The sequence below is a fragment of the Tachypleus tridentatus genome, chromosome 4, assembly GCF_004210375.1.
Source record: "Tachypleus tridentatus isolate NWPU-2018 chromosome 4, ASM421037v1, whole genome shotgun sequence".
In the NCBI taxonomy this organism is placed as follows: domain Eukaryota; kingdom Metazoa; phylum Arthropoda; class Merostomata; order Xiphosura; family Limulidae; genus Tachypleus; species Tachypleus tridentatus.
In genome coordinates, this window is record NC_134828.1 from 48783960 (window position 1) to 48806214 (window position 22255).

General features: G+C 31.4%; 1 protein-coding gene across 9 annotated transcripts in view; it reads right to left on the reverse strand.

Moving 5' to 3' along the window:
- The window catches only part of LOC143249083 (fidgetin-like protein 1), a 51886-nt gene that overhangs the window by 21285 nt on the left and 8346 nt on the right, over positions 1–22255 (reverse strand). For 4 of the 9 annotated variants that reach the window (XM_076498307.1, XM_076498306.1, XM_076498309.1 and 1 more), the window contains 9 exons: positions 21904–21957; positions 21502–21587; positions 19650–20118; positions 19320–19387; positions 5945–6045; positions 1992–2054; positions 1766–1874; positions 1417–1517; positions 62–141 (listed from right to left, as the gene is read on the reverse strand). In XM_076498307.1, coding sequence (XP_076354422.1) covers positions 62–141; positions 1417–1517; positions 1766–1874; positions 1992–2054; positions 5945–6045; positions 19320–19387; positions 19650–20118; positions 21502–21587; positions 21904–21957 — 1131 coding nt within the window. The remainder of the gene's footprint in view (positions 1–61; positions 142–1416; positions 1518–1765; positions 1875–1991; positions 2055–5944; positions 6046–19319; positions 19388–19649; positions 20119–21501; positions 21588–21903; positions 21958–22255) is intronic. The other 5 variants (XM_076498311.1, XM_076498310.1, XM_076498312.1 and 2 more) reach the window with 3 other exon arrangements.

Here is a 22255-nt window from a genome sequence, read left to right on the forward strand (position 1 = left end):
ATTTTTCAACAGTAAAGGAATACATAAAGATACATTTAAAGTTACAACTGTTGTAAATTACCTATCAATGTTTTGCCTGTACCAGGTGGCCCAAATAACAAAATTCCTTTTGGTGGGCCTCTTAATCCTGTAAAAATATCACTGGAAAAAATAAAATAAGAAAGAACAATTTATCAATATAATAAGGTTCAAAAATGAAAATGCAACAATCTCAACAGCTACAGAGTAAACTTAGCAATTTTTTAAATAAATAAGTTCAATTTTGGAATCCTTGCTAAAAAAAACAAAAAAACTTTAACTTTGTGAGACATTAATAAGGGCAAAGTTAACTCTTAAACAGCAGCCTTCAGCAATTGTTGCTGCTACCTACACCCTTGTGCAAATTAATTGAAACAAATGATCATTTTACAATATTTTCAGCATGGTGGCTGGTGTAGGCTCGCTGGACCTGCTGATTTCCTTTAACAGTCGATTTTTTCGTACAGGGTCAAAGAAGTTTGCATGTTCGCAGATCTCCAGGCGAGAAACTTCGAAAATCTCACATCAATCAGTTAGTAAAACATCCCTTGAAGAAAATGTTTTGGGACTTTTTCAGCTACTATAGCGTTGGAGACTTACATATCGTAGAAGGTATGATGGGAGGACCACAGTATATCGAAGTTTTGCAGAGAAGAGTTGTTCCAGAATTGAAAGAGATTTCCAAGTGAATCTGGCATTTTTCAGCAAGATCTGGCTCTGTGCCACACATCGAAACTTGTGAAGAATTTTATGAATACAACACAACTAAAGGTGCTGAACTGGCCTGGAAACTCTCCGGACTTAAATCCTATTGAAAATCTTTGGGCAATTTGTAAAGAAAGACTTCGGGGAAAAGACTGTACTACAAAAGATAAGCTAATTGAGGCCATAATTGAGGTGTGGTACCGCGATCCAAAAATTAGTAAAGATTGTAGTCAACTCGTGGACACGATGCCAAAGTGGATTAATGATCTTCTGAAAAATAAAGGCGGTCATATCATGTATTAATTTGTGAGTAATTTTTGGATTCTCAGAAATAAAACGCAAAAAACTGAAAAAATTTTAATTTTCCGTCTTGTTTCAATTAATTTTCACAAGGATTTACAACATTTCTGCAGTTTAAGGGTTAATGTGTCAAATTGTAGATAAAAAAATATGTCATATACATTCATAAACACTAACCTGTAGAGATAATTACAAGAATAAAACTTACAAACAGAATTATAGTTACACTATACATTATGAGTAATACTTGGAAATATTGCAACTTTCTATTAAAATAACAAGAAGAAAGTTAATAAGTAGGCTAAAAACCTAAACAAAATTTTCACTTCATGAAATACTACCAAGGTAAAACTAAGGTGTAGAATGTAAACGTTACTAAAAAAAAAATCATACGGTCTAAGCATAGGCCAGACAACAATCTCCATAATAGTCTTCTTAGCAAATTCCAGACCAGCTATATCATCCCAGGTAACAGGTGGGCCATGATCCATTATCTGTTTGAAGTAAAATGAAAGTAAGGATACATTAAAGCAGTCTGGATTGTATTAACAAGATGCTTTTGCTGAAAAAATTACGATAATTGATTCATAGCATAATAAACCCATTAGTCAATACCAGTTGAAGGCATAAGTTTTAATGTTAAAAAATTAATGTGAATGGCAATGTCACACAGCAATTCTTTTCATGGTAAAACCCAACAGCATATATATCAAACTAAATATGATCCATGGAAACAACACACCTCACTCATCATAACCTCTATCATTTTAGGATCAATATTCTTTAATCTTTCATCTGTAACATCAACTGAAGAGGAATTTCCACCTGGGAGTTTTTGAAGAAGAAAACATCTATGAAAAATAAAAGTTTCTTTTGAACCAAATAATCATTAATTTATTACAGATACTGTATGTAATTATAAGCAAATTTTAACTTAGCTGAAAAATGAGTAAGATCTTTAAACATACTTTTCACTCCCTTCCAAAGTGCTTTTACTAGTTACTGGAGGAACAAATTTGCCAGCTGGGCCTCTGTTGTTTAAAAAAAAATATATTCAAAGTCGAAATTCAAACAGTGCAAAAACATTAATCACAACAACATCAAAGAAACAAAAAAATATTTAAATTTGTGACTTACATTAATCAAAACCCACTTTCCATTTTTAATCCTTTTTCCAAAATGTTAAAATGCTCATGAATACAAATATTAAATACTTGTAAACATTAGCACTCATAGTAAAAATGTTAAAACTCAAAAATTATTCAACAAAAGTAAATAAATTAAAAACCTGTACAGTTTATAATTTTCCTATACTGTAAATATTTATGATAGGTACATACCTTCTCTCATATAAATATTCTTGTTTAATTTTGCTCTCTGTATGCAAATTTATTTTTGCCTACCACAAGCCTTGAGCTCTCACATATCCCAAGATCAATATGGTTCAACTGCATCTTTCATACAAATTATCATGCAACACACCCTCCTGATGCAATGCAACTCCCTCTATTAAATTCTTCTGAACTATCACTTTGAATTTTGGCAGAAAGTGGAAGCACTGGATTTCAGTATTAAGGAAAGATAGGAAACATAAGTGGAAGTAAGTAACTCTCAGAAATACAATTTCAGAATAGGAAAAATTATAACTTCTGATATGGCATGTTACACATTGAATAGATGGAGAGACCAGTGCAATGGAATGAAAGAAGCATCTGAAAAACATCCTAAAAGAGTAGATTCTCATAGTAGAGGATCATAATGTGGGAAACTGAAACCTCTTTCACACCTGGTACACTCTTGTCCAGTGTGTAAAGAGGTGTTGAAAACTTAGGTGGTATTGGGAGAAACACATCCAAAAGGGGAAAAACAACTGCTGGATAAGAATCTGAACCATATAATATTGAAATCTCTATCTCATATAGTATATCAGTGTGGGTGAAAGTAAAAGGATATTCCTCTATATGTACAGTGTCTAGTGTATGACGGACTATACATGCCAGTCAGCTGCATCCAAAACCCAGCTGCTGGGAACCTATATCTATATGGGGGTAGAATGAGAATCATACTATCAGTAAGTTAACTACAACCTAAAATCCAGTCACTTGGAACTAGCATTCATATGGGGGTAAGAAAGAGGATCAAACTGGCAGCAAGTCAACTAAAAAATAAAACCCAGCCATCTGGTGGGAGTAGGAAAAAGGATCATACCATTTTCACCTCAAGTTCAGCAGACCAGAGGGAAGCTTCTATCACCCAACCTTTGAACAGGACACATGACAGAAATGTGATAAATTGTTTGACCAATCCAAGAACCCAACAATCAGTATAGTAAGATGTCTCTGACATGTAAACTATCTCACTCAAAACCAACCTAACAGGTACTGCCCTCAGCATGATAACATTCTTGGTAAAAGAAATTTCATCGAAGGGTAGCATAAGAGGAAGAATCATATTAATCTGCATGTTCTGCCAAGGTGATTCACAACATGAGTACAGAGAACAAGTGTATAACTGAGTAAGGAAATACACATATTCAGAAAGATATCTCCATGTTCCACCATCCCAGCAGCTTTGAACAAGAAAGTGAAAAGGAATCCCATACTACACGAATGAAAAAGGTGGGATAAAATGTGGTGAAGAGTCTGGAGAAATGTCAACATCACAGATAGTACAATAGGTGACCATGAAAATCCTATTTTGAGAAACAGACCATACCTGATTTATTTAATTGAAAGTATGGGGATGGGCAGGTATCCTTTTCTGTTTAACCATGAAATTCATGGGTGAGTATGGTTCAGGATGAGCACATTAATGAAGCAAATATATCTTGAGGAAAACATACATGTGATGTTGTGGATCACTTCACCTCAACAGTGTGTGTTTACTGACCAAGGAAATAACAATTCTTAAGTCATCATGGCCTTACAATGCAAATATGAATAGTTTAAGTATACCTGGATAGGCACCACTCACCACAAAGTGGAATCAATAGAGAAAAAATGGACATGACCTGGAAAAAATGATGTATGTATACATTCACACAAAAAAGGTATCTTTCACTAGTTGACATCCTCAATGAAAAATTAACGATGAAGACAGATGGAAGATAGCACCCTGACAAAGTGGAAAACTACCCAAAGCAGAAAATGGGAGATAAATGTAAGAGGTGTAGTCCCAGTGTTTGACAAAAGAAGTACCTCCAATGTAGGATGAGGATGAGATGCAAATAAAAGAAAAGGTGACTAATGAGAATGAAGACACCAGGAACTGATTATGGGGAAAAGAAAAACAAAGAAAAAGCCAATCAAATCAAAAGGGGTAAGGGAGAAAGGAAAAAGTCACAAACAGAGGAGTGATGCTATGGAAAGAAACAGCAGGAAAAGGAACCAATAGAAAAAAGTCTTGAAGGCAATGAAGCAACCCAGAGCAGGTATTAAATGTACAAGATAAACTGGATCTGTCTGAAATTAAAGGTGGGAGATAGAAGGAAAAGAGAGAAAAAGAAAAGAACCTGCAACATGAGTCACCAAAGTGGATGATAGGAAAAAGTCGATTCAGAACAAAAAGAACAGATTGAGTTGAAGCAATTCATAAAAACAGATCTGTGTCAACCAGGAAGGAGCAATCAGAAACACCTGACATAGAGCAGCAAGGATGACCTTAATCACCTGGAGAAGACCATGCTGCATGGGATGAGAAAATAAAGGAAGAAACAAGTATGGAATTTAAAAAAAAACATAGGAAAAGAGTACAAACAAAAATGTCTTGATGATAGCACTGCCAAACAAGAAGTAATAGTTTGTTAGAATCGAATAGAGGGAGTTGCATGTCAGAGGTTGTGTTGCATTCCTATTGGTGGAGGGTTGTCACTTGATGATTTGAATGCAAGATGCAGTTGAACCAAATCAAGCCTTACCTAAATTAAATACTTCTATCACATCTGAAGACAACCCATTCCAAAGGTCAACTGCCTTAAAAGAAAAATAGCTAAGTAATAACACCTACTAACATGAAAAAAATTATATTTGCCTTTCTTTTACGATTATCACCATTAAGTACAAAAAAATGATGATGTATAAATTTCATTAACAATCTAAAAACTCTTCAATTAGATTCTAACTCTTTCTTTTTTAAGAGAAAACAATTTCAGAGTTGAATATGTATGAATTTAAGACAAATTCTTCTGCACTTGATCAGTATCTCCAGTTAATGCATCTTTGTTCTATAACATTGTTCCTATTTACATAAGCAGTAATCTCTTCAAAGAGTGTCAAGAGATTAATAAGGAAAGATTTCCACATCAACACAATTTTGTTTTATTTGAAATATTTTTTCTGCATTTGATCACTGATTATAATTGATGCAGTTGCACAATTCACAACAGATAATTCTTATCTTGTCCCTTAATGATTAGTCATTTTGAAATTTGGACTTAAAATCTCATTACTCCTTAATTTCCATATGCAGCAAAACATCAAACCTAACTGAGCAATGATCACTTGCACCCAATCTCCAACCTTATCAATCAATTTTATATTAGATGGTAACAATAAATCTAAAACTGTATTAATTTTAACAGGTTCCCTGACCAAGTGATGAAGACCATTCTAAACAGTTTTTAAAAACCTGTTTCCCTCATAACTCTAACATTTCCCAATTATTATATTTCAAATTAAAATCTCCCATATTTATAACCTCATTAACTACTAAATACTTTATCACACTATAATTTCTCATTAATTTTATGAGTTTAACCTGATGGTAAGTAATAACTTAAAACTGAAAGCCTTTTCCTCTTACAATCACAAGCTGAAATTCAAGCAACTTCAACCTTATTGCTATTAGCTATTTTCAACTCTGTGAGAACTTAATTCTAACTTAAATAATTTGTAATAATATATATATATGTATATATACATACACAAACCTTGAGCCAAGTAATTTGTGAGATACACCATATTCTAAGGAAGAATATCCTTTACTTTTGTAACATGTGTTAAACTTCTTCTGATTATTGATATCCTGCCAACAGTTAAAGCAGTCATTAATACAATACAGAATGTAAATTGTAGTTATCTCATAACTAAGCCTATTTACTAGAATATAAAAAATACCAATTTTGAAACTTCCAAATAATTTATTAATTATTTATGCTGCATAACACACTTATGTTATATCTCACACACATACTTTGTATGCAATATTAATTTTAACATTTTTGAGCAACATGCAAAAATTATAACAAGCATGTTGATGTTTAACATAAATAGACATACGATTACAAACTTTTTAGGAAAGCTCAGAGAAAATACATTGTTCTTTCTAAATTACTAATGAAATACAAGTTAGAATTAACAATAAATGCTTAAATTACCTAGGTAAAGGTTATCTAGCATTTAGTTTGTCTAGTCATTTTTGTAAAAGAAAAAATCTGGGAAGTTTGAAAATTAACATTGGTCCTTGATAACATAAAAATAACGTTAGAAACAACAAAAAAGGCTATTACTTCATTTAGAAGAGTTAATGAATTTCTTCCTGCAACTTTTCTCAATTAAAACACAATTTTCAAAGCATAGAGAAAAAGGCAATTTAGTGAAACTGAACACAAGAATGCCAAAATGTTTTCTTCTAACAGGAGTATCACATTCACTTTTCATGGAAATGTTACACATTCACTAATTCTTTATCAAAGAAATCTAGTCGTCAAGACAACCTATCATTTGAACGCACAGAGATTTATAAACAAATAGTTCAGTGCAGGTCTTTTATGAAAACACTTAACACAGACGTTGGTTTCACGTTAAATGGAAATATTCAAAAAATAAATTTACAATAATTTTCAATTTTTACAGTATCATTATATTGGCATGTTGTTCATTATGATACATGAAAAATCATCAGCCTGATTATGATTGTAAAAAAATAAACATTTAATGAATATATCAATGTGTAAAGGTTTGAGTATATTTTTTTCATAGTGACATGATAAAATATACATTTGCTAGGCTAGAGCCTAGATTTAGAACCCATATCAACACAATGAATCCTTGTTATCAAGTTCTAGTAGTAGTTTAAACAATTAAAGATGATTTTTAGTATAGTACCACACAACAAAATATCATATAGCTCAGTTTTAGTGTCAAAAGTAATTTTATGATTCAAAAGTTCAAAATAATATAGAAATGAAAAAAATACTTATTTGTGTAGGGGCCATCATAAATTTAAAATTAGCAACCAATTTTTTTGTTCATATCTTCCAAGATACCAATGAACAAATATTTGATGGTAGTTTTACCATTTTCAGAGTAAAGGAATTCTATAATGACACTCTCATTATGCATGAACCTTTTGAAATGAATACATTGGTTAAGACATTTCACAATTCACACAATATTTAAGAATTAAACAGACTTGAAAATATTTTAACTGTGGGATGTATAAATATACATTTTACATTTCATTAATATTTGTATTCATATATGTAAAATTGTCTTTTAATTTAACGTGCACATGTGAATAAATCAATCTGTCACATCCCTTATGTAATAATTATCAACTAACAAGACTATTATACTGTGAATAAACACAAGTTTCCTTATTTCACTTTAGACTATTTAGAGGTTGATAAAATGGTGCTGTGATGAATGCATCACTAATGCATGTATTAAAGTAAATCAACCATTTTCCATGTTGCAACTTGTTCTTGATAGCAGCTCATTGATGATCAAAGTCAACATGTTCAAAGTTTTCTGAAACAAAAACTTAAGATTCATGTATTTTCTGTGTCACACTATAATGACTGCTGTTTTGTTTTAATAATAACAATGTTCTGACAAATACTGGATTACAGCTGATTGCTGCAAAATGATCCAAAAAATTCCTACTCAAGTTTGCATTTGAAAATCAGTTTGATGGTTGTTGATGATTCATGATTCCTGTTTAATTCAAAGAAGCTAAAACAAGAGTTCACTTTATTGTGTTACATTTTAATCGGAAGACACACTATTTTAACAATTCTCCTTTATATGGGTGGTAGCCTAAATTACAGGGAAAAGAACATGCACTAGCAAAATATATTATTCAATAAGAAAAATATATATGTAAAAATGGCTGGTTTGGGTTGAGAAAACTTTTATGTAGAGGAGCAAACAATGTTTCAACCTTCTTCGGTCATCATCAGGTTCACGTGATGGATGAAGATTAATACAGCCTTAGAGATGGACAGTTAGTTTTTTACTAATAAATAATTATATTTGATTAATCAGTCAGTTTTCACCCTTCTCTGAAGAAGCATAAAAACTATTCAGCTTCATAACTTTATGAGCTACTGCATTAGTTTCGTAGGATTTCAATCTTCCACCTAGTTTTGTGTTTCTTTAACCCTTTCGGTGCTGAATAACAACTTTTAATGTTTGGCATGGCACTGAATACATATGTTTGATACTTCAACTAATTACGGTATCAGTACTAAAAGCATGATATCTCAGCAATAACTCAACAAAAGTCCCTGAAATATTCAGTGGTTGTACCCAATACTATATATGTTGAATTCAATACATAAGAATAACAGGAATAAAGGAAGATCGCCTGCCCGCGCTGACCCTTCAAGTCAACTGCTGTTGCCAACTGTGCCGAAAGGGCTAAGGTAGTTTTTGATTTACATTAGTTTCATATAACAAACATCTATTGGAAGTCACCATATGCACATTTTGGATAACACTAGACAACAAAAAATTTACTACTGGAGAAAACTCAAGTAATCCACAGCAATGTGATGGTGCTAATTTCAAAAATGTAGTCAGAACTTCCTCACCTGTAGATTTTGAGTTACTGTAACATCTCAATATTTTATTAGCATTATCTGAAGTGCTATTTATATTGTGAAACTGAGTTTGGTTGGACAGTTTAATGGGCAAGAGGCATACACTTTTGATAACTTCAAACATTAATTGTACGTTACTTGTGTAAAACTACAAACATATTGTTCATATATACTATTTGCTCTCGATATAATTGAAGCACATTCCACCCCTTTTGCTTCATTCCCATGCTCATCTGCTCCACCCAGGAATAATAACTCTTGAATGCTCAGTTTACTAAAACATTCAGAAAGTCCCTCAACTGAGCGTAAATGAGACAAAGTCAGATGCCTCTCTCTCTCTAAATTGGTCACTTTGCCTTGCTTCACATACAATCAAAACAGTCTTTTTTGATGCTTCATACTATCTGTATAAACTGATTCTGCAAAACTGTTTAAAAATTTTTTTAAGCTCTAGTTTTGTAAACATAATTTTCTTTAATACTTTTGGAAATTATTTGAAATGGCTGCTTTTAGTAAAGTCTGAAAGTGCAAAAATCATCCATGCACTTTCTGCTACATTTCTGGAAAATATAATAAATATCCAGATATTGTATCTGCAATGGCACCACTACTTCATGAAGATGGTCTCCCAGAGTCACATCCACCATCAAATTAGGAAACAAAAGTTATCTTGCAAAGGCGATAATGAATCATCTTCATCTAGTAATTTTTTTTCCTGTGATACACAAACTGCCTTATATTATCACACAAGTTGAGCTACAATCTGGTTTCTGACTTGTTCCTACCAAACCAGCATGGGAAATTTCTTGGCTCTCAATTTAAATTAATTTATTAATTCCAGTACCGAGAGTATTAATTTAACAAAGTTGCCAACAAGGTTTTACTTCTCATTACAGCATGCAAAACACTTCATGTTTCTACAAAACTGTTGATAGAAGAGTTATGTACTGAACGTCATTGTAAAGAATGGAAATTTTCTTACAGACTAATCTGAGGGTAATCTGAAAAAATTTACTTTTCCACAATGGGAAAAATAAGCCATTGATCACCACAGGTGGAACATATGTGGTGCTGGTGCTCCAAAAGTTATTTCCCTAATGCTAGGCTTGCAAAGTAGGTATACAAAAGAAAAGGAATAGCCAGTGAGATAAAATTGTATACCAGGGACACAGAATATCAAGTATCAATCTTTAGTCAACCCTCAAAATGTGTTTCTGCTCGAACTTCATATTTTTCTGGACTTGTGAAGAATTTTGTGAAAATAATGAAAAAAAGATGGTAATGAGTTCAGATACTTTTGTAACAAGTTTCAAAAAAATCAGTGAAGCAAAAATGGAAACATCTTTGTTGGGTCACAGTTTCATTAACAAATTAGGTCAAATAATTGTTGCTGTAGAACTAGTGTTGAACAATAAACTGCAAGATTTTCCACCAGTGAATCCATGGACTTCTGGATAATTTTGCTCAAACAATGTAGGTGTAGATGGATTATCTTCAGGTGGATTTTGCTTCACAAATCCAACTAGTTCTAGTATCTGCAGTATCTCATTAGTTTGTTGTTCTCTTTGATCTGGTTAGGCTCTTAGGCATCCTGAAATATTGTTTACTTGAATTAATAACAGCTATTGATTCCTTACAGTCTCAAATGTAAGTGCCATATTTCCCATAATTGTAATACTTTCCTCTTTTTGATATCCTATTGGAGAAGTTCTTATACCATACTGGCTTTAACACATTATTCCTTAAAATGGATGGTTCAAAATCAGGTGATTTTGTGGGCTCTGCCATAGTTTGTTGCAATTTGGTGATTATGCACAGAATCTTATCTCTACAATTTCTGTGTTCAATGCTGAACTGTACACCACTTCTCTTGCTCTGAATCGCGTAGAAGCTAAGCAGTACTTAAATTGTACTATCTATACTGACTTGCTTAGATTTCTAGTGGCTCTGGAATCACTTCTTGTTAGTTCAAAACCAACTGGCTCATTTTGTTTTAACATTTACTACTATCCAGTTCTTCTGGATACCAGGCCATGTTGGTATTTGTGGGAACAAACTTGCTGATGCTGCAGTTATGCCTGTCTGCTCTGGAGCTATTCACTGCTGTACCTGTTCCATACATGGAATAAGGTCCCATATTCAAAGCTCAGCTCAGCACCAGTTGGCAGTCAGCTTGGAGTGAGCAACGTGAAAACAAGCTTTTCCAGATAAAACCCTCTATTGACTTTGACCATCTTGTTTCCATAAGGATTGGAAAGAAGTCATCCTAGCTAGACTATGCAGTGGTCACAGTATTTTAACTCATTGTTTTCTTTTATCTGGGACTAATGCATCCATATGTGATTTGTGAGACACTCAGGTCACAATAGTCAACATTTTACTTTTGTGCCATCATTATGACTCTGAACGATAGCACCATTTCAGACACGTTGTGTCCAAGGTTTACCCCTGATGCTGGACAATGCCATTGGCGATGGTAACACTGTCCACCTTACAAATGTTTTTAGTTTTTTAAGGGCCATTGGCCTTTCTAACACTATTCAAGTTTTTAATTCAAAAATTGAACTATTTTGTTTAAATATAGTTCTTTTTTATGAATTTTAATTATTTTATTTTATTTTTAATTTACCAGTTGTTTGGTGCAGATAACCTGGTTGCTTTGATCCATAAAATGTCAAACAACCAACCAAACAACTAAGCCAACTGCAAAGTTTTCCTCAGAAACTAATACCTATTTCTTTCAACCAAATCCACACATAAATAAGTTACATGCCAAGAAATCAAAATTTCAAGGAACATCCAAGTAAAGTAACTGAGATCACTGGGCAAGCTTTTCCAAATTTTCTGCAAGTTCAGCTATGGTCTCTTCCTTTCTTTATACCTTGTTTCAGAACTTTGTTTTAGATAGTTCTTTCTGGTGTGTCAATCTAAACCTGTTGGATACAACAACTACTACAGTTAGATGGAAATTATTCCAAAGTGAACTTAATATACTTCCCATAATATATTTTTATCACAGTGCATCAGTTTCTTGATTAGCCAATGTTAAATTAGCCAGCTAAATTCTGAAACTGGGATTGGCTGTAGCACAGCAGTAGTGATCAGGAAAGATCCTGCAATCAAAAAAGTCACATTAGTAGTAACAACAGGTGTAACCATGTAAACCAAAAAAGACTCACCTATTCCATATTTTGCAGTGAATGAGGTTTTAGGTTTGAGTTCTTGTGAAGATGCAGGAAGAGAAGTGGCTGTTTTAATCTTTCCATTTATCATTTTATTTTCCAAATGATTTTCCTGTTATTGATAATCTTTTCTACTTCCATGATCTTGCTGTTATAATCTATTTGTATTTCGCAGATGTCTTTATGTACTTAATTTTTAACTTTTTCAATCCCTTCTCCTACTTCTGACATCTTACTGTTGTAATCTCTGTATAACTGCAATATCTGACATCTTACTGTTGTAATCTCTGTATAACTGCAATAGCTTCATTGATCTTGAATTCAGATTTATTTTTAACTAATTCTTTAAATATTTTCTCCCTTTTCACTCCTCTCTTAAATTTCTGCCCTCTTCTTCTAATTTTGTGTAATCTTGCTCATAGTTTGTGAACTTTTTAATATTCTGTAAATTGCTTTTAATTTTCTACATTATTCTTTTAATTTTGAGTCTTTTACTTCTTGCTCTTCTTTAAATAATTTCAACATATCCAATAATGCTTGGACCTCACTTCTTGACCTTGTGATCATAATTTTAAAGATTTAAATTCAATTTGAAGTATGTTCAAAATTCCATTTTGTTGTTTCCAAAAGAACTGAACTTCTGATACCAATATTGTAATGTTTCTTGTGTTGTTTTTTTTTTTGTTTTGTTTTTTTGAGTTGCTCTGAAATTATTTCTAGGAAATAAGACTGAAATCCAGTCCATGCATTAATAATTTTTTTTCCTTAATGTATTTGGACAAAAATCAGCAAGCCCAAGCTAGATGTGGGGGCAGGCACACACCTGGTGCTGTCAATTTTTATCTTAAAATGCATATTATACAGACATTGCCAAAGCAGTCTTGCAGAAAATGACATTTCAACAGTAGACATCAATAAGTTACAGATGGGCTTAACTCTTTCCACACTCCCCAGCTAGACAGAGAAATTAGGTAAATATTTCCTAAGGAGCAGCATATAGTGAATAAGGTGGTATTGAGATCTGAAAAGAAAAAACCCTCAAAATCAGAAAACTGCAACAGGTTATGGTAGTTGAAAGCTCCAATGTCATGAGTTGTCAACAACCCCAACTGAAAGATCTCATACAAAGGACATTGATTGAATATTGTCTGGGACTGGATACCAAATGAGTGAAAGCAAGGGATAAGAGGTGAAAAGGCAGTAATGATAGGATACAACATTGTAAGAAAATCCATTATAAAAACATAGGATGAAGAAAACACATTGTAGAAAAGGTTCAATGTCAGGCAAGATAATTGATCTGCCACTAGAGCTTGAGATTTTGACACATGATAGACTGGTAACTGAATGTGGGAGTCATGGGCCCAAAAGATAAAATCCAGAGCCATGAAAACAGAAGTTCCAGAAGTGAATGCTTCCCCTTTGGGGGAAAGAAGAAATAGCAATGGTATCTGAAAGGATCATTATAAGAACACTAGACAAAAGAGATGGAACATGATGGAAATTCACAAGTAGTCACCATCTTGAGGATATAAAAAGAGGAATTTCAAAGTTGAAAACAAAATGTCAAAAATGGATCAAGTATCCATAACTGCACCACCAGAACAGAGGCAGTGGAAAGGTGTGGTTGTAAGACTGTTTTGCATCAAGCACAAAGCCAACACAAAGTGCTATCTGTGCTACACTCACCTTGAATATGAAAAATCATATACATAAGCACAAGTGAACACAGACAGGAGAACTGAAAACAGATGCAAGTAAAGGTAAGATGGGGGAAAATGGTCACGTAGGATCAAATAACCCACCATGACATTAAGAGGTGAAAAATGGAGATTATCCTTGAAGATACTTGCACTGACAGACCAGAAATCATTCAAGAGGTCTTGAAGCAGTACATCTAAAATAAATGATGGACTCAAAAGAAGAGCATGATATAAAGTGCTATGAGAAACAAAGGCAGTTACCTTCTAAAGGTTTGGGGGCATGCTCTCTCACAAAATAATTTATGCAATAAAGCAAAATGACATAATCTGATGCATTTGATAGATCGATGTGATGATGAATTTGGCCTGGATACAGCTTGTTAACCAATTAAAATACATTATAGGCAGATGTTATTTTGATCAACACACAATATTTTTTATTAATGTAAGCATGATAACGATCCAGAGGCATGAGTCTCACAATAAGTGAGTATTGATAGCACTGCAAAAAATAATTTTTCCTAACATGTTAATGTGATACATTAAGTTACAGATTATTAGGCAAATAGAATGTTGTTTATTAGATATAAGCTGATACTAATGAAAACTTTTACTGAAAGTATTCACAATTATTTATCCTGGTATGGCCCTTGCATTAAGACACAATAAAAAAAAAATTGACCCTATGCAATTTCCATAAAATCAATATCTCAATCTCAAGAGTATAATGAAGTCTGAAAGCCATTACTTTCAAAAAAGGATAAAAAAAAAGCATGCATTTGTTTTCATTATCTTTCTTACACCTAATAAGAAAAATCTTACTAGTTGTACTCTTCTGTACAAGTAATTAGTTTCTGCCAAACTCAGAAGGTCATAGAGTGGTAGAAAAAATTCTAAAGGCAATTTGAAGCAGTGCCACATGATACATATCTCTTGGGGAGATTGCCTGACAATGATTCTAGCAAAAAATGTATTATGCATCAAGATCGTGTGTGCTACAGGCATTGCTTAGTCAATACATTTGTTCTATTGCTGAACTGGCAGGCTTTACTAAAATAATAAAACCATCAGTTTTTGTTTTGACATCTTTCAAGTCTTTCCTAAATAATTTTTTCCGTTAACATTTTCAGCAATGGGCTCAAGCACTTTGCATCAATTTGATGAGGGAAGGACACTTATGCAAAAAATGTATGGTAAATCTGCAGGATTAGCAAAAACTTGGGATTTTGGCAAACTTAAGTAATTTGTACACAAAGAATAACATTATAATTATCTTTTTAATAAATTATTTACCTATAGTTGTTATTTGCACTCGACCTGTTAAAATAGTCAACTGCAAGTTAATTTTTCATTTTAAGTTTAAAAATAATTTCCTTCATTTTATACTTTTCATATTTCATTTGAATAACCTCTATAACATTCTAAACAAGTATCAAAAGATTTTTTCACAGTAAATATTTATATTTTATTTCTATTTTCACTAACATTAGCTATTATCCTACAGTAACCTACAATGCAATGAAATGATTAAAATTAGGAAATAGAAAAAAATACATACCTTTTAATTTTTTGTTAAATTTTTGGGTCTTTTCCTTTTCCCACACACTTAATTTTTAATGCTTTATTTTTCTTTCTCATCATTTACCATTTATTTTTCACCTTGACACAAGTCAATGGTGTCCTCAAGGCATATTACAATGTCTCTGCCTAATATCATAGCCTTGTAAATTCATGTAAAGTATGATGTATGTTTAAACCTTTCAGTTATTCATTTTAAAAACATAACTAAAATATAATTAATCAAAATATAGTAGTAGTACCTAAATACAACTTAACCTGTATCTGTAAATATAACATAAGTAAGAAACAACTGTAATTGCTATGGTCGATCAAGCAGCCAATAATACTTGTCATTTAAATGTAGTCTGTGTTGACAACTGAGCACCAATTTAAAAGCTACTATTGTTAGATTATAGTGTAAAACGAGCTCTTTGTGAAAACTGTACACGTGTAGGTATCATCTACATGTAAGCTATAAAGCTGTTGAAAGTGAGCATGGTACCTGTCGGGGTTGAAAAAATTTCTTACTTGCTTTAACTGTATTCATTCAGGGAACTTAGAAATGTGCAAGTCAAAAACTTATACAAGTATCTTATTTACTAGATGTAACTCTTCTCAACTACCACAGTATCATTGAAACTACAGAGCCAAAGTAGAGATTTTTTATAGCTCGTTTGTCACCTGACAATACATCTGAAGTTTTTAGTTTTTTAAAGATTTATTTTGAAATAATGGACTTAAAACTTATATAGAATGAAACTTCAAATCAAAACCCACATTATAATATTAATTTTATTCACATAAATTATGAGTAAAAGTGTTTAATTAAATTTTGAATGTAACATGGTGACTTGCACGGAAGTGTTTAAACCTATCACCACAGGTATCCTTTACTGCAAATAACCTAAGGTTTAAGTATCTTACATTTAAGATTTTATCAAACTATCTCCTGTTTATGTTATACTAATTAGTATAGCATAAAATCTTAGCTAATAATCCATATTTTAAAGTATATAATTTTCAACATCTAAATTCTATAAGGCAGTATTAAAAAAAAAACAAAAAAACTTAATTTTTCCAAGTGTGACAAATGACACATTTTCTCCAGGAATCTTCTCTTCTCTATTTTATTTACCACCCCTCCAGTAACTATGAAATTAAATGTAAATTACTCTATAAAATCATCACTGCTCAGACAAACCACAATTTTGGATGCATTTTTAGTTGCTCTTACCACACAGAAAGCCAGAAAAATTGATTATTTTTTGCATGTTCTTTGGTGTATTATTCAATTAGATAACAATTATTTAATGCACAACTACCAACAGTATATAAAAAAGAAGGCTTAAGTGTCATCAATAATCAACAGCAAATAAGGATAACTTTAATGAATACTTTAATTTTTGACTTTTATGTTTATTATTTATTATTATAAAAGTAACTAAAATGTAAAAATAGGGATTTAATTAGCTTATTTAAAGTAAATTACAGGGTAATATAATAATATATTTTACGAAACAAGCACATGAGCAGCTCAGAGGAGCTAATGTGTAAGATAATTCAGCAGTATAACATGAGATGCACATTCTCCAAATGATTTACAACTTATAATGACACAAATAATAGTTAGATATGGTTCAAAGAGCAATCAAAAGGATAATGAAACAATAAAATATATTTATAAATAGATGTACACTGTTACAAGTTTAAAGCTATATAGGATAAACTTGTGTAGTTTCATGTTACATTTTAAGTCATTCTGGAAAGACAAAAGGGTAATTTTGATTTGTTTTGGTGGTTACACAATCAGTCAAATTGACCACCAAGTATAAAATTACAGTATAGAATGTAAAATAAAAGTATAAAATTTTACTGAAAACAAACATTTGAAATGTATTTAGGAGGTTTTGAAATTGCAGAAATGAAATTATAAATTCTTGAGATGATTTAGTTTTAATGTTATCATGAAAATCACTTTGCACGTGGATTACTGAAAACAAATACTTGATGTATTCAAGAACAAATCTTTTTTTTAGTTGAATAAAATACTTCACTTATATATAGACACACACGATATTTTTTGTGAAAGACATAACATTCATTAAAAGACTGCAACATATGGAAGATATACACAATATATTAAATTAACAGTGCCAAATCTATAAAGACTTTGAACTAACACAAAGGTCATGTGGTCAGTCGCATTTACCGAGCTTATGTTGAAACAAATGGTCACTCATTGCAAAAGGGTTAACTTGTTGTCATCTCCAAATTACTGATATTATATATTGCCACGCCATCCATCTTCTGTTTCATATAGGTTTTTCTTAAATGTCACTGGTAATATTCTACCAGACTCTTGGAGAAATTGCCTATCAATGATTCCATCCCAAGAGTAAGCCTCTTTCAGGAAATATTCTTTCCATGATTCTTGTATCTGACATCTGGTAAAAGCAACTGCTAAATGCAATTGTGTACTATAGGCATTCTTGATAATTAATTCAATAAATACAAGTACAGATACGAAATAACAAGTAAAACTCATTAAAACTGTGTAGATTTTGTTCTATCATTGAATGTGAACTGTTAGGCTTTCCTAAGATAATCAAATGATTTCTTATTGACATCTTTCAAATCTTTCCTATACAAATATGTCAATGATGTAATATACCCAGGGTATATCATGGTATATTTTGTGACTACTAACATAGATACTGTTTTACTAACACAAAAATTTGTAACATGAAAATACCTTTTATTAAACAGAAACAGCCCAACTCTGAATTGTGATTTATTAAGGGCTTTTAGGCTATAGTAAATTGATTCTCCACAATATTTATGAAGACAAGACAAGCCCTTACACTCCATTTAGATAGGAATCAAACTGCTGTTTGTTTAATTTATTATGCTTACTTTCACAATTCACAACTATTGTTAAACAAAAGTACTGATGTAGATTAAACAACACAAATGCATAAAATACATATATTGATCTAATAACTATACCACTATTAGCCTATATACAAATTCTGGTGTTGATAGTAGTTAATTTTCTTCTCTGTCCATCTCTTGGAAGCATCATTGAATCAAGTGAAATTCAGCACTTTTTACAGTTTTGGTCCTTAAAATGAAATTCCCTGATGTTTCCTGGGAACACAAAGTATAAAGTTCACTGACCTTTACTGGTTTCTTTGACCTATGGAAGCTGTTAAAATGTCTATCAATGAGCTTAATATATGATTTTTCTTTAGAAATGGTGATACACTGGTAAATTTTAAGGACTCAATAGTTGCTTGTTGCCTGTTTGTTACATTAGAAGATGAATTTTTCAAAATGAACTAGTCTCGGAAATTAAGTAAATTTGTAAATTCTCTTTCTGTTGCTTATGAATATTCCAAAAGCAAATGCCAGAGAGAGCTGCTGACAATTCTGAAAGACAGAATGCAACATGAGGGGGTGTGGCATCCGGGTTTGACTTTCTTGTTAATACCTCAGTAAAAAAAAGAAGCTTGAATGCTAGAAATTTATGGCACAGCAATATCTCTAGTATAACCGTTTAGTCTGTTCTAAACTCGTACAATAATTGAGTGGTAGAAAAAAAATCTAAAGATAATTTGAAACAAAGTATCTATGATACAGAGAAATTAAGATTGTGAACTTTAGATAACTTCTTTTGAAATCAAGAAATTAGAAATTAAGCAATATTAAAAATAGAATTATGAACTACATTTGATGTAAAGAAAATTGATATAGATTGATAATAGCAGTATTTAATTAAATTTTTAATTTAATCCAATAAACAGTTATGACATGCACTTTGACCCTCACCTGTAAATGAAGGATTAAATTATTTTATTTAGAATATCTATCTTGATTATATGGGAACAAAAGAAAGGATAGAAAAAAAGCATACACTTGCATAATGTTTATTACGTGTTTTTACATATCATCAAGATAGATATTCTAAATAAAATAATTTAAGCCTTAATAAATTACCTGTTTTTACATATCTAATTAGAAAACTCTTACCAACTGTTCTCTTGCTGTTCTAAAGGAATTAGAAACTTCTTGAAATTCTGAAAGGTTCTCAACACGTACTAGAAAAATAAATCCTCAGTGAATTATAATAGATACAATTCATGTTTTAAAAATCTCCTTGCATTAATCCAATAGAAAGTTTGAAAAGACATTCATTCATTTTAAGTCAATTTTAGACCTTTTACTCTAATACATACAAAAGGTATGTTGATCTATAGTAATTTGTAATATTGATTTTTATCATTGTTTTCTGACAAGTTAAAAAAGTATTTATTACTTAGTCTTTTTTGCTAAATATTTGTCATTCATAACATAACCTACCATGATCTGATTCTTTTTGTTTCAGACTACCAATAGACCCAGAACTACATCCTCCAAAGCTATCAGCCTTTGATGAGATGCAATGTGTGTATCTAATATCAGAAGAAAGCTGCTTCCATCCTTGTTCAACTGTTGTCTGATTTTCTACTGGCAGAGCTTTTTCACTACAATAGTTAATGTCAACTGGTTTAGAAAAGTTGTTTTTCTGGCTTACAAAATTCTGACTGGATGAAGATTCTTGATCATTCTTAAACTGATGGATGAAAGGTGTTTCTAAAGAATGATTTTCAGCACTGCTTGAACCACAATAACATTTTTCAGTTTCATTCAGACCTAGTTCGGTTAATGGCTTACAGATGTTTCTTGATGAAAATACAGTCTGTTTCAGGAAATATTCTTTCCCTGATTCTTGTATCTGATGTCTAGCAAAAGCATTTGCTAATTGTGATAAGTCAGACTCTGAAGGTCTCTAAAAGAAAAAAGGGTCTATAGATATAAATGAAAAATTTATGTAATTAAAAGAGCAATGTGTGTCAGTCTGTGCTTATGTGTAATAGTGTCTTCTTATAGCAATGCCACCCATCTGTTTTGTCCACCAAGGAGAATCAAATCCTTGGTTTTAGCAATATAAATGTAAAGTCTAACCACTGTTCCACAAGGGGATATATGTAATAGTTCTACACAAGCACAAAACTATGATATTTATAACATAAACTTAAAAACAATTACTTCAGTAACATAAACAAACATTAAATTAATTTTCTGCTGTTAATTCTGCAGCTTATAAACAATGCAATGCCATTACATACCAATACAAGTTCCAACAGATGCCTTAAAACTTACAATTAGACTGACAGTTTAAATACTCTTTGTACATGAAGAACAAAATTTACTAACTAGGGAAATACAATATTACACCATTTTCATTATTGGTGGTAGTGAACCTGACACTATGTTAATACTCAATGAGAAAGTAATAAGAAAAAAGAGCTGATACCACTATGGAAAATCAGAAAAATATGTCAAATAGCAGCAAGCAAAAACAGTTGATTTTTACACTTCTTGAAACTATACTTTCAACATCTAGTGCCACTTTATCAGCCCTTCAATCATGAACAAATCTCAAAATCTTAGTCAAAAATTAGAGTTTTGCACATAGACAAGATGTTTATACAAAAGATGCAGTACACAGACGTATTTTGTTTATAGTCATTCCGTGTTTTTACACACTTTAAACCTAACTCCATATTCTGCTCAGTACATTTTGGTTTCATTCATGCCCAACTACATACTACAACAGCAGCATTATTCAAAATATATACAATTTTCATATATACAGTATGGAAATACATGAAAAACATCTTTGGGTTTTGGCTCAAATAGCACAGCACAAGCTTTATATGTACGAGGAATAGGATTCAATCCCATTTATATTTAATACCTCATGTTTTTGTTTCTAAACAATGTTTCAGTAATCATACAGCATACATACATAAACTCATGTAAAGCATGAGTTTATTTACTAGTAAATAAATAGAAACATATCCTTATCAACATAAAATATACTTTAATCATGAACAGACTTATCTGTACTTATTTCTCAGGAACCATTCAATGTAACAATTCTTGCAAGTTTAAATTCATTTTTAGTGGTCTAACTAGAGACTAGTTATTGAAACTCCTTACTCCCTATTAGAGATATACTTGGATCATATTAGGCATAACTTTTAAATATAAAATAAAAACAGACCTTTCAGAGTAAATTTACACAGTCTTAATACATAAAAAAAACATTAAAATATTTAAAAACTATCACTGCTCAGTATTAGAAGGCTGAAAAAACAACATTTACCCAAGATGGAGATGATAATGTTTTTACCAACTCTTGAAGTTTATTATTAGCCAGCATTTCCAAGGATGATTTCCACAACTTGCCATCTAGATGTTAAAAGAGCAACTTAACTAAGACTAAGAATGAGTAAATTGCTTTGTTTGTTTAATGATGTAATAGCTTGTTAATATAAACTTCCACTTAGCCAGAAAAAAAAAACAACAAACAAATGAAACTTTAGATATTTAACTGCAATAGCAAAACACAACACTTCAGAACAATATACTCATGTTTCAGTATTATGTAAATGCACAAAACAATTGTCAGTATAAAACCAATGCTGAGCACTATTTGCTAATAATTTTTAATTTTCATTTTTATATACAATATTTTGATTAAGAATAAACAGAATAGTTACTCTACCTATATTTTTCTGAGAAACTACAGCTAGGGCACCTTCAGCAAAATTGTTCAGTCCTAAAGAATTTAAAGAAACTAAGTAAAACAGTAATACAACAATAAATAAAATTTTAAATTATTCACTTCCTACTTTAGGAGAATAACCAAACTTAATAATATTGGAATATTTTCAATTCATAATTTTAAAACTATTATGATTATAGATAATTTATTATTTTTAAATGAAAATATAGCTTGTTTGTTCATAAAGATTTTATTGTCTTTTCAAGAAAACTAAATGCTTATATAAATTCAAACTGATATGATGTTTAGATATCATATTCATAAAACTAATTTATATTGAGGTGGTATACTA